Source organism: Salarias fasciatus, chromosome 18 (genome assembly GCF_902148845.1).
Source record: "Salarias fasciatus chromosome 18, fSalaFa1.1, whole genome shotgun sequence".
Lineage (NCBI taxonomy): Eukaryota > Metazoa > Chordata > Actinopteri > Blenniiformes > Blenniidae > Salarias > Salarias fasciatus.
Window position 1 is genome coordinate 12,031,889 of NC_043762.1, and position 13,759 is coordinate 12,045,647.

At 43.1% G+C, this 13,759-nt stretch overlaps 1 protein-coding gene across 2 annotated transcripts in view; it reads left to right on the forward strand.

Moving 5' to 3' along the window:
- LOC115405267 (solute carrier family 22 member 23-like) overlaps positions 1-13,759 on the forward strand; it is a 36,554-nt gene that overhangs the window by 13,450 nt on the left and 9,345 nt on the right. For both annotated transcript variants that reach the window (XM_030114785.1, XM_030114786.1), the window contains exon 4: positions 11,181-11,349. In XM_030114785.1, the coding sequence (XP_029970645.1) occupies positions 11,181-11,349 (169 nt within the window). The remainder of the gene's footprint in view (positions 1-11,180; positions 11,350-13,759) is intronic.

A 13,759-nucleotide genomic window follows, 5' to 3' on the forward strand; every position in this document is an offset into this window, starting at 1 on the left:
ACGGAGAATCTCCCTACCTGCTGCTCTCTTTGGTTGGTCCGCAGTGGTCAGGGTCTATCAAAAGTTGCAAAAGAAAGGAAAACGGGTGTCTGCATGTCTGATCAGTGAGTTCTGATATAAAAGGCATCGAAAAATCTGTCAGAAGATACAGTGTTGCACAGTTTGCTCCAAAGCTGTGATTGATCAGGGGTCTTTTGACATCACGTTAATGTGCGTGGCTTGCTTGCGGACCTCATGGCACCAGGATGCATTAGCAGAAGAAGGTGAACCTACATTCTGATGGGAAAGCTCCGCTTCTGCAGGCCATTCGGATGTGACCTGGACATGGAGCATTGCTGCAGACCACATTCACGCCATCATGGAAACAGCTCCCACTGATGGCCTCTTCCAACAGCCTGGCTCAATGCAAATTTTGCACTAGTTTTGCACTGTTGGGAGACTAGTTTTCATAAAGATAAATATCCTTTCACTGTCATTGCCTGCAAATCATTGAGGGACACTACCAGAAACGATGCTCAGGGTTAACATACAGAGACATTGATTGAAGAACTTGCTCCAATGCAAAAACTAAATGAGTGTTCACACGCTCGCATGCACACTCACAGCTCACACTTACAGTGTTCACGTATGCATAGAGCTTACAGGTAATCAGCCATTGCAGTCAGTAGGTATTGCACAGTGCTGGTTGTTGCATAGTCCATGTAAATACTGGTGTAATCCTGCAGAGTTCAGGCTACTGATTGCTTCTGGATAAAAACTGTTGGCCAGTCTTGTGGATTTTTTTTCTTCTTCTTGCTTTCATGAGCTCTTTGAAGGGAGATCAGATCATTTGTGTGCTGGGTGGTAACTAGTTTTTGAAATATTTTAAGCTTGCATTGGCTTGTCGAAAAGCACAAACGGTTTAGGAATGGTACAAGAAAACACAACACCCAGTTTTGGTGACTGGAGTCAGAAAGTTCACGACCCCATGCAGGAGGTCTTAATGTTATGGCATGGTGCATTACAACACGATGGGCATTGCTGTCTTTAAACCTGAATGAAGCACCAGCGCGGTGGAGCCTCTTTAAATCACCTCTGACATCAACAGTAAACACAGTTCCTTCCATCAGCTGCTAATTATGATTCCAACTCTGCAGAGTTCCTCATTTCTGGATAAAAAATAAACAGTCTGGTACAAATTCTTCCCCCAATTAACTGACAAGTCTTTTCTTCTTGTTGTTTTTTTTACCATCCCTTTCCTTCCACTCTGCACTTTTACTGGAGATAATTATAATTTATTTCCTTATTAGAGCTCCTTCTGAGGTAGATAAAGAGGTTTGATTTTGGAGAGCATTAAAGTGTCATCGACTCCACTCACAGAGTGTGCTTGATGCATGTTTGAACTTTGCATGGTGTTGCCATACCGCCACCCTTATGTCTAATCACGTGTGGCCTCTGTCACATGATATTTGCCCTGCGGCTACTTGGTATTGACAAAACTCGCCGAGAGCTGCCCCAGGAGTGGGAACAGAGTCGTTCAATAACACATTACAGGGCACGGTCAATACTTTTATTTCAAGGCGTTCTGTTCAGAGAATTTATTGCTCTGGCACAGGAGTGGGGCTACATGCTAACGCCGGCCGTGGCCCCGACACTCCGTCAGTCATGTGACGTGTCGGGAAAACCACATGTCGTTCTGTGGCGGCTCGCTTTGTTTGACTCAGCTTACAAAGGGAAAGCCGGAGCCAAATCCCAGCTTCAGCTGTGTTTGCAATGGAGACATTACACTAATCCTGCTCTCCTTTCTCGTCACTTCGGTGCTATTAAGTCTTATTTCATGCAAACTGGCGCCACACGCATAAAAGTGGGGCAAAAACTGTTCGATTGGCGAGCCGTGCCGTTCTCAATTCCTCTCAATCTTAATAAAAATCTCATGGAAAAGCAGCATGCTGTAGGTTCAATGTGCAGAAACCAAAAGCTGCATGTGCTTTCCGTGTCCTTGTGAGTCACCAGGGCACTCGAACGCACCGTTCGGACCCCTCGGATGTGGCTTGACTGGCTTGATTCGGGGCATCTATCTCACTTTGGAAGATACGTGAGAGCCTCTTTCCCGACAGCGGGGCAATTTTCACGCGGCTGCTTCTCGTTCCGGCAGGATCGGCCCGTGGAGACGGCGCCGGCTGATGTGATGTGACACCTACGCTGCTTCTGACGCTGCGTCTGATTCACAGAGAGGAAAAAAAAAACCAAAGGAGGAGTGACAGCCACGCGGTTTTAGACCCTGAGCGTCTAGTTTAAGGAGAATAACGCGGAACGTAAAGACCGAGAGGAATGTGCAGATTACACCGGGGAGAGAAAGTGAGATTCTTTTCATGTCTGAGAGGCTACGAAGTGATAAACACCACCAACACCAGTGAAACTCAAGTCGCTCTGTTTATACTGAAACTCTGAGAAATTGTCTCTGCTTCAGTCAATCGCAGCTGAAAAACCAGTATAATGACTTAGGCTGCCTGTTAAAATGTGAAAACGGTATGATTCAGATAAATACAAACACTTTGTTCCACAAATTTGCCAAAATTAACTTCCCCTTTTCGTGAACTAACATGTGCAGTCTTGCACAAACCTGGCAACTCGCATTCAACTTCCAGCACTGCATGAAGCTAGCTAGCGTTTAGCCGTGTGGTGCGTCAGCGGATCTGATGCCGCTCCTCCTGCACTCATCTATATGTCCGCTCTGAGCTGCGGACTAGCTTAGCCGGTGGCTACGGAGTCATCTGATGCTGCACGGCTATTAATACCGCAGAGCCCCATCAGTGTGAGCATCGCCTTTCCAGCATCGCAGCACAAGGCTCATAGTGCCTATAGCTCAGCATCACGGTGCTGCTCACTAATGCAATTTTACAGTAAACACACACACACACACACACACCGGTGAGCTGCTGGGTGCACGTGGCGTGTGTGCTGATGGCCTCAGAAAGTCCAGGTCCTGATGACACGATGAAGTGAAGTTTCTCCGCACATGCAGGCTTCACCGCTCTTAAAAGCCCGCAGACCGCTCCTAACATGTCTCGAGTGGAGTGATTGCTCACTTTCTCAGTCTGAATGGGAAGTGGCATGCCCGTGCATGCCGTGAGTGTGTGTGTGTGTGTGTGTGTGTGTGGGTGAGAGAGGCAGGAGTATGACACACACATCACATGACTGCCTCATAGTCATGCATTGTAAAGAGCCCGCTGACGCGTCTGTCTGTAACCCTTGACATGAATTTTCAGGAAGAGAATAAAGTTGGTTTTCACTGCCCAACGCTTTGATGCTTTATGGAAATAACCCGCTCACCATTCTCCTCCTTCACTTTAGATTTAAAGAGAGAGCGCACGCTGTGTGAACTCTGGAGAGATTTGCAGCTTAAATATGACCATATTGTACATTGTTGTAGCTGTGTGGTAATATTTCATGAGGGCGTAACTTCATTTATTACACTTTTTTTCTGTTTTAAAGGATTTTTAGACATGAGTGGGGAGAATTTTATTGGAGATCTAAGCTCATAAAAATAAAATACAAAGTCATTTGAAAATCTTCCAGATTTTGTATAATTAATAAAAAAAAAAAAATTCATTATTTGATTTAAGTTTGAAAAGTAACAATGTTTTCTTACATTTTCCCTTTTTTAAGTATCTCGTCAAAAATACAAACTGATGCCATTTTCTAATGTAAATGTTAAAAATCTCAACTTTAAGTCTTGATATGGTCAGTTAACTTTTCCCCCAAAAATGTAAAGTTAGATTTCCTCATGTGGAATGTCACCTAAATATTTAGCTGTAAATATACGAGAGAGAGAGAATCCAGTGAAGAAGCGGGCGGCCATGACGTTTCCCTTTATGCGATGTTGATAAATACAAACACTTTCATAAATCATGTTGCTTTGCTTGTTTCCGGTTTTGTTCTCAGCTAAACTGAGGACGCACGTTGTTTCCGTCCGTCCTGACGGAGACGTACCGCCTGGGTCTGCCGTGCTTCCTGCGGCGGTGCTAAGCTATGCTTTCTCCGGCCTCCGCTGTCCCCGACTGTTGACTGTAATGAGGCGCATTCTCTCGGCGGTGCCCTCAGCTTACCACAGGCATTAATCTCTCTGCACACGGACGAGGCTCAAGGGGCTACGGGCGCTGAAAAAAATAGGAGCTGTGTGTGTGTGTGTGTGTGTGTGTGTGTGTGTGTGTGTGTGTGTATCTGTGTAAATGGCTTCCTTTGTGTCAGCAGTGGATTCTTGTTTGTGGATGCAGCCAGACAGACAGCATTCTTTGTTGTTTCTGGCTCCTCTCCTTACCTGTCTCTCTCTCGCTCGGCGACAGTTTTTATATGCATGCTGTTGATGGATCACACTCAATCTGAACTCATCTGAGAGGTGTGTGTGTGTGTGTGTGCCAGGTCTGGACTTTGAAGGCAGATTTTCATTTTCCACCATATGGTGAAAGACACAGGCGACGCGTCACTGCAGAGATTTTAGACAGAAAACACACAAAGCACTTTACTAAGCAACAACTGAATTTTCTAGAAGTAAAGTAAAGTAACTTTAATGTATTCTTGAGGAGTTTGACTCAGCTGCAGAACTCTGACGATGGTGAAACTTCCACAGAAGCTGAGTGAGTGGGACGGCGACTGCATTCTGTGTGCAAAGTGCAAATGCTTTTCACCCCAGACAAAAGTGTTTTTCTGTGAGTCTGAACAAATTGAACCGCGCTCATTCTTCCCCCACAATCCGCTCGAGCTGTGTTCTGATAAATGGGTTAAGGTGCACGCTCAGTTTTTTTTTTTTTCCCTCTCTCTCCCTCTGTTTCTCTGTGCAGGGTTAAAGTTCCTTTTTGTGCCGAGCAGGCACTTTTGTTTGCTCAGCAAGCAACATAGAGCTGTGCATGTTGAAGGAGAAAAAAAAAAAGATATCTCAGCGCTACATACGTTTTACTGAGAAGCTTTTTTAGGGAGAGAGTCCTGAGCTTGGAGGTTTAACCCTTGTTTGTCCACAGAGCTGTGTGACATAATCTCATATTATCTCACGCCGAAAATTCCGGGGCGAAGTCCACCGCGATTGGCCGAATCTACCGCCTTTGTGCTTTCTTTTGATCAACGTGGAAATATAGTTCTTTAATCAGACTGAGCGATTTGTTGTTGACGAAGCCAGCTCAGGATTTTTTTTTATCTTACAACTGTAAGCTGTTTCGATTCCTCTCACGGTATCTGTCCAGAGACAGCTGGCAGCTCGCTTTTTTCTGCTGATTCTTCAAAAGTGCGTCGGGGGGGGGAAGACGTAGTGTGGTCGGGACATGCGAGAACTCTCAGAAATGCCAACATTAGCAGAAGAAAAGGCTCTCCTGCCGGTGTTTTACTGACCTGGTTGTTGAGGATTTCCTCATACATATCAAATCAGAACGCCTGTGGCTTGTTGGCATTCAGTTCAGCTCAGATAAGAGACCAATCAATGAGTATGACCTTGATCTTTGCCAATAACCCCTCTTCACTGTGCTGGCGTGTTTTTTTTTTTTTTCTCTCTAAATATGAAAGGAAAGTTGAGGGAAGACGCTTCCTCCAGGCCGGTTTTTTTCCACCAGAGTAATCATAAATAAGCTGCTGTTTGTTCTCAACCGTCACTAAAACAGATGCCAATGAGCGGAGTGATTATTCAACGCTGTCTTTATTGACCTGACGAAAGGCCTTTGACCTCGTCAGCATGAGTGTTTCCACGCTCTGTCAGCGCATCGGCTTCCTGCCACGACTTCTCCAATTCTTTTCAGGGGTCTTGTCAGAAACATGTGCCTTCCCTCCTGAGCTGTGTACCAGTACCCCCGTTTACACAACGTTTCAAGGGAAAACGCATTATTTTTGCGTTTTTGTTTCAGAAAAGAATCATGTTTTTAAAGCAGTGTTTTGGAAATGATGTTCGTTTACATGGAAACACAAGAAATGCTGAAAACACCGATTTTCACATTGGGCCAGTAGTGGTTCCAAAGACTCACAAAAGAAACCAGTTGGATCTGTAGGAGTGACTGAAGTTCCTGGAACCTTTATCCCTTTGCTGCTCATCAGTCACTCTTAATTGGTGTTTTTGCCCAAATTCAGAAAAAAAATCTCCCGATACACACCAGAAAAGCACAAAGAAGCTTTATTTCCAGAAACTGTAGTCTTAGTTATGGATTATTAGACTTTCAGCTGCAGTTATTACATATAATTTTTGTATTACTTCTCTTTTGATTAAACTTTGACATAATTTTACATTAAATTATGTTTTTTCCCAATTTTATCTTTCATTTGTCCCATTTGTTTTTGTGAACGTACGAAAGCAAAATGTATCCAGTTCAGTTGCCCCACTGTTCATGCTGCATCATGAATCTGATAACTTTTTACATCGATGGCAAAATGTCATTTTTGAATAAATGATGTTAACAAGTACTTTTTTTTGGGTGTTGTTTTTTTTCACATTAGAAATTGCCAAAACGGCATCCTGTAAAATGTCGGAGATGTAGACATTTATAACGTCCAAAAAGAAATAATGGAGATTAAATTCTGTATGCATATTTTTCCTGTTTAAATCAGTAGTTTTAAACATTTTCATGACTTGGACCCCCTCCCCATTCCCTTCAGATTCTCAAAACTATCCTTTTATGTTTTATTTGACTTGTGCAAGTTTAATTTTGACATCCTTGAGACACACAAAGCCCTCTGAGGCAGAACCGAACGCAAAGAAACTCTTAAAAAGAAAACACTCAGCTGGTCTCATGGACGGCCCGTCATGCAAACTGCTTGTGTCAGTGAGCGGATTGTGGAAACTTGGTGTTTGTTCCTTCAGCAGAGCTTCAGACACTCTGCAGATTCCCCAGAAGATCGGAATTCAACTCGGAGTGACACACTTTCAGATTGTGAGCATGTTTGTTAGTGTCGTCTGCAGGAAGCAATCAGTATCGCTCGTGTAAAGCTCTGATTCAATCTGTCTCTATTGTGCATCTCATTAGCTTTTATTCCTTCCTCCCTGGCTTTAATTGCATGTTTACCAAGGTGAAACCACCTCTAATAGGCAGATGCTAAACTCGTCTTAATTGCAGAGTGAATCAGAGAAGTAGGAGGAGATTTGAGGATTTATGCACATTTAAATTGAAGCAAATAATCTGAGTAACCACCACTTCAAATCTTTCCCCTTGTTCTTTAGTGCAACTTTTTTTTATACCTTTTGGGCTAGAAGTGGTACCTTTTTGACATTTCACAGCACTGAAAATGCTATGACTACAAATAAATTTATCTTCAAGTGTCCTAGGGATTTAATATACAAAAGATGGTTAAATTATTACTGATTCTTTTATACAGAGGTTGTTCTGGTCTAATACTGTATTTAACTCTACGTCTTGATTTTATTTCCACAAATATCAGTCAAATTAAGGATAATGGTGACTCAGAAGTGCTCAGATTTGACAGTCAGCTTTTTTTCTTCTTGTTATGGAAAATGGTGCATTTTTCACCAGAAAAAAGTTGGGTTTTTTTTTTGTTTTTTTTCGTATCGGATTGATTCTTGGCCTAAGTCAAAATTATGATAAGGATTAAAAGAGCCTCAGCACCAAAATACAGTGAAAATTCTAAAAATAATCTCCTTGATTTACGGTATTTTATCTTCAAATCTTGTTGCAGTAACAACATATGAGTGTAATTTGTATTTTCCATGTCCAAATCTGTTAAGTATTCTGAAATCTTCAGGTTATTAATGATTTTGATCAGGTTTTTCTAATTCACACTCAGAGTGTGCTAATGCTCTGAAACGGCTCAGGAAATCGGATACAGTTACTTCAGGTGATGCTCTGAAGGATTGGACTGGTGTCGGACCGCCGGCCGTATGTTTGACACCCCCCCCCCCAATGCTGAAGCATGCCGAGCAGAAGAAATTAAACGCTGGCAGCTTTTAACCTGCGATATCACCAGCAGGCCTCGTGCTTCAGTCTGCTAAATCACAATCATGCAATAAAAATCAATGACAGGGAACTTTATCTTATCATAATTATTCTACTTAACGGATCAAGTGGCCGGGATCAGGCGCAAGGACGGCACGTATGGTTCTCTGGTGACCGGTATAATGTGGAGACATTAGCCTGTGGGTGCAGGGAGTGGCTGCACTGAGTGCCTTTAGTGGTCAGAGAATCTTTCTTCTCTGCGCTGGCGAACCAGGTGAGCTCCTGCAGCTTTGTGCCAGACAGCATGGCTCACTCCGACGTATTGCCAAAGTCAGCAAACGAGCCAAAGCTCCTTCGGGGATTATCATTATTATTAATTGCCTGTTGTCCTGATGTTGTCATATCACCCTGTGTTTATTTTTTGTTTTCATTATTTGTTATGAGCTTGTGTGTTTCTGGAGATCTCTGGGCGAGTTTCTAATATCGGAGTCGATGCTGGTAGATTTATGTCACTGGGACAGAGGCTGCAGCAGAGCATTGTGGGAATGCTGACTCGTGGGTTGTGGAGGATTAGGGTCAGCAGGAGTAAGGAGCTCAGGAGTCCTTTCTGCGCTGAAGTCCTGCACACACATGTGAACATTGCTAATACATTCACTGAGCTCATCGTCAGTGTTGCGCAAATAGAATAAGAACTTTTGTGGTGTTGCAACAGTAGCGAGTAAGGAGCTCTGTGAAAGTTCAGCAGCCGTGGCCCCATGCGCAAATCTTTTGTTGTGTTGGTTTGCGCGTTGAGTCACCCATCATAGCTCATCTCATCTGCCCAGACGAAGGTCTCTTTACTTGCCATTAATGTTTTTTTTTTTCTGTTTGTTTGTGTGGTTTTATTGGGAAAATGAACAACAACACCCACTAGTGGCCCAACATAGAAACAACACCATTTCTAGCTTTTTTACCAACTTCTTTTGGAATGAGAACACAAAAACAACACGTTTTCCCTCGAAACATTGTGTAAATGGGATCAAATCAATTACTTCTACCAGCAGTGTTGCTTTGACAATATGTCACTTTGTGGCAAAAGATTTAGCGAAACAGTATTGAATACAATATTTTGCCGAATGCTCAGGCCAACAGTGCCACTTCCAGGATTAAGAGACAACCGCTCTGCAACCAAACATCAGTAACAGGAAATAGTAATCTATTACTCTTTGCCAGGAGTGGCATTAATGTTTCAGGGAGTGATTGAGACCGTTCTGGCAGCGTTCCGTCTTAATGTCCGTGAGGTACTTTGCTCCGGCCGACAGGAGCTCGTTCTCTCCCGGTCACAATGCGGCGGGCTGTTCGGAGCACATGACTCCAGATACATAACCGGAGAATTCAAATCCCATGCAGTCCGTGAGCAGTGAGCCGGCAGCACACGGGGACGGAGTCTGGAGGTTAGTTGGTTCAAACCCAGCAGGTCTTGCACCCATCGGCCTGCGCTGCGCTCATTGGCTTTGTCATTCCAGCTGCGATAGTGTCTGTGAACAGAGAGCATTATTCATGTCCTCAGAGGGGGGCAAGTCCTAATTGAAATTCCAGTCTTTTCCGCTGGAATGGAGCGGGGCCGCCGACTCCCACTGTATTATCCTGGCCCTGTCACCTTGAAAGGCCCGTGGGGGGGGGGGGGGGGGGGGCGCGGACTGCTCACATTCCTGGGTGGCAAACCAGAGGGGGAAACGGCGATTTGCCAACAGAGCGGCATGTTACAGTAGCGCCGGGACGTGAAGCTCTACTTTAGTTCCTGCAGTAACTAAAGGGCCGCGCTGCCTGTGGTCGCTGGCTGCCACTGTGGTGTGCATGCTAATGACGGCGTGAATGAATCGCTCCCATTATGACGGAGAAGAAACGAGCACAAGGAGCCCCTTTCTAGTTCCTTCACCCTCACAGCAGCCTACTGTCTTTGTCCCTGTCCTGTCTCTGAACAACAGTCCCACAGAAGGTGTTTTTTTCTTTTCTTTTGATCGATCAGTTAATCATTTGGTCAGTAAATCACAATGAAGGGAAAAGCCAACAAGACGTCGAAAGAAAACAACAAAAAAAAAAACAATGGGAAGCAAAGCAGGAAATTCCCATAATGAAAATACTGATTAACCCTCAGTGACTAAAATAGGAGTGGTCTAGAACATCTGCGTTGACAGATGTCTTCCTGTTTTAGCGCAAAGAATTTCAACGGTTTTTCCAGGAAGTTCATAATTTCACTGATTTTGTAATTTGCATGTGTTCTACACAAACAGCATGAGTTACAAATGGAAATGCAAGTTGCATTTATCCAATATACCATGTAAGGAGCCATAATTGGCCCCAGGGCCGGACTTTGGACATTCCTGCAGTATAGCATTGATGCTATCACTACTTCATGCCAGTGATAGCATCAAGCTAGCTCACACTGCTGCCTCTCAGGAGTGCCCGCTCAGGTCTGAGTGTTGTCTCACATCTGTTATTCTCACTAAATTGTGATTTATTTATTTATTTATTTTTTTACCTCTCAGTTTTAATTGTCAGCCTAGTCACCATATTGGACATATTGGACAGTTTTGGCCCACTTTATACAGCTTTGTAAGATTTAAAAAAAAAAAAAAAAGATAAAGCTTTTCGGGTGTACGGGCTTCAAATGAGGTGATTTGAGTGTTTTGGTTATCCCCGCGCTGACGTACTTAGACGTACTCGCTCCTTTTCACTGTGGTATAACAGCTGTATCTTAGTCAAACTGAAAAGAGAGCGGTCGTCATCTGGAAATGAACCTGTATGTCATCAGGGAGACGTAATCCGCTCTCAGATGCTTGCTGGGTCCTCTCCGCCTCGCCTCGTCAGAAATGTGTGCTGCTCCGTTTGATGAATCATCAGGTTCTTGTCTGTTGTTGTCTGGATGGGGAAGAATCCCGGTTACATAAACACCCCTGTCAATGCACTCATTGACATAACTTCACACAAACAAAGACCATTTCAAATCGAATTCATGTTGTTTTGGTTAAACGTGTGAATTTTCTTAGTCTTTAATGTGACTGTTGGATTATGTGATTAACACTGACTCCAAATGCATGGTAACAACTATTTTTAGAATACAGTCTGGTTTAGCTTCTGTTGCTTCATCTGTAAAATCTGCATCCTTCAAATTTACAGCAAGGTGCGGCACGGTGCTGCAGTGGATAGCGGTTGAGCCTCCTGACAAGTGTTACAGTCAAGATCAAGCAAGCAATGATTAGCTGGTGTTCACTTTATCTTCCGCCTGTCCTTTGCCAGGGATTGAGCTGTGCCTGCCAGGATGGAGGTTTTCCATGACCATGGTGGCCAATTTCGTAGTTCTGGGCGGACAGCTGCTGATGCCCGGTGTGGCGTACCTCTGCCGTGACTGGCAGGTCCTTCAAGTCATCATCATCTGTCCCCTGGTGCTCATGCTGTCCTACATTTGGTAAGGAAAAGCTGCCCGTCTTTCTTCAAAATGTCTTTCAGTTCGTCGGGAGATGGAATATGTGGGGCAGTCTGCAGTGGGATTAAACATTACTGCTCATTTTAGAGAAATAACGTGAAATAATGTTTCTAAAGGCTCTTTCAAGCAATGACTGCTGTCCCATATTAAACTTCCCTTTTACCGGCTTCCCTGTGACTGCAGTCATTTTTGCTTCAGCCCAGCCCACAAGTGAGTTTTCAGCATTTATTCCAGCGTGAGATCCACAGTGCTGCTGCTGTGTACAAAGTCAGAGGAGGCGAATCCGACTTTATAGATCGTTTTAGTGCATCAAAAAGACCTTGATTCATCCCTTGATGTGTATCAGGAGAACAAAGGAAGGAAACTCTTTGAGAAACTACTGAAATAAGATCAACCTTCCATGTCAGTGATGTGAGGTACCTTCAAAAGTAGAAATGAGACTGAAATATGATCAACAATGTCCTGATGTCACAGTTCGAGATCTGCACCAAATTTTTCAGAATATTACTTCCTGAAAATAACTCATTCCTATCCTTTTCAGACTTTTTGACTGACTCAAAACACCCTCATGTGGTATAAATTGGTACTGCAAAACCAAATGTACGAACTTAGAGATTTTGGTAAATATACCAGCGACACATCTCAAAATATTATTTGACGTTAAATCAGGAAGTTGTTTTGTGTAATTCAGCAAATTATAGTGAAATGAAGTATTAAATATTGTAGCTTTACATGAGGGCCTAAACATTTTTACATTTTGTCTATGATGACAATTTTTTTTCACTGAATGTTAAAACAAAATGGACAAAAATGAAATGTAATTGTTATGATAGAATAAATATTATAGTGTTTTTGTGTTCTTTACCTCATAGAAATTGTTACTTCATAGAAATTTCATGACAGTAATCAAGATTAAAAATAATCAGATATTGTATAAAGTGAAACTTTAATCATGTGTTTGTCTTTAATTGATGTTTGGTGCAGTTTATTCAAGTCATTTTAGATAAAGTGGGTCCTAACAAGGTGTGTATGTGTGTGTTGTCCACCTGGCTCACATCTCTGAAATATATCCATGTACATTAGTAATAGTGACTTTAAATTAAAAAAACTGGAGCCTTGCTGCCCTTTCATATTAAGCAAAAATAACGCTGAGTTACATTCAGTGCTGATTCAACAAATCCAGAAATTTAGCTGATTGGGCTGAAGATTTAAGTCCTGCAGCTGATGCAAACCTGCTGATTTGTGGGGAAAAACACCTGCAAAGTACAACACGATGAAACAGGCACTTTTTGCCGGCGTCGCCATCTGCTCCATGGAAACGCGCGCAGCGGCCTTGTTTCACTCAATGTGTTCATATCAACATGCACTCAGTCTGCAAGTAGATACCTGACGGCCCGGAGGAGTGTTCGCAGCATAATACAAATAGCAGATAATAGAGCGTGCTAAATCATAACATGCACAGAGGTGACCGTGGCTGTGAGGCAACGCCACGTGCTGCAGGGTTGTGTGTGTGTGTTTGACACTGCAGCCAAGGACAGACTTCCCATTTCATAGATGAGTGGGAACTATAAACTGTATGCTTTGTTCCTGAGAGATAAAATAAGTTTGAGGCGGTACTTACACGGCCACATATAACTAACGACCGACATTAGGACCTGATTAATACATACATTAATTTTTGAGCTGGTGTTTATGGGCTTGAAGTCTGACGCACTTGAAGGCGTGTCCTCAATCTGCTTCCAATGGAAATGCTGCTTTTGGAAGCACGTCCTCCACTGTTGTGATGCACATGCAGCTCTGCAGGCCGTCTGCTCTTTGCTCCAGGGTTCCAATGAGGCTTAACTGTAGGCGGTGTTTGACATGCTGCTGAAAATCATATCACTTCATCAATTTTGAAGCAAATGTCTATGTTTGAGCATTTTTACTGGATAAAAAGTGAGAAATATCATTCTGGCAATCATTCTACATAGCCTTTGACAGTAATATTTGACAGAAATCTTAGTTACAGGGATATTACTGTTGTTGTCTACAGAGATAATACAATTTTTTGTGTGTGTTTATTTTTGTTAGTGTGTGGCGCTATAGCCTAAAAAGTATAAAGTTAACCTAACTATGAATCAAGCCCAAAAATTGCCCTAAAACTAATCCACACCCAGGCTAAGAATAGCACAAAGCTGCCTGAGGTGAAAAATCAAACCCAGTCTCGTCTGAATCTCACCCAGAGCTGGATGTGACTCAAGACTGGGGATAAAAAGACTACCAACCCCGGTCACATACTATCCTAGAACCAGTCCATACTTGATCTAATACCAATCAAAAGTGCCAAATGACTCTGTAATCCATTCAGAGTTCATCTAAATCAATCCAAACCTGGTTTGAAAGCAGTCTGAAA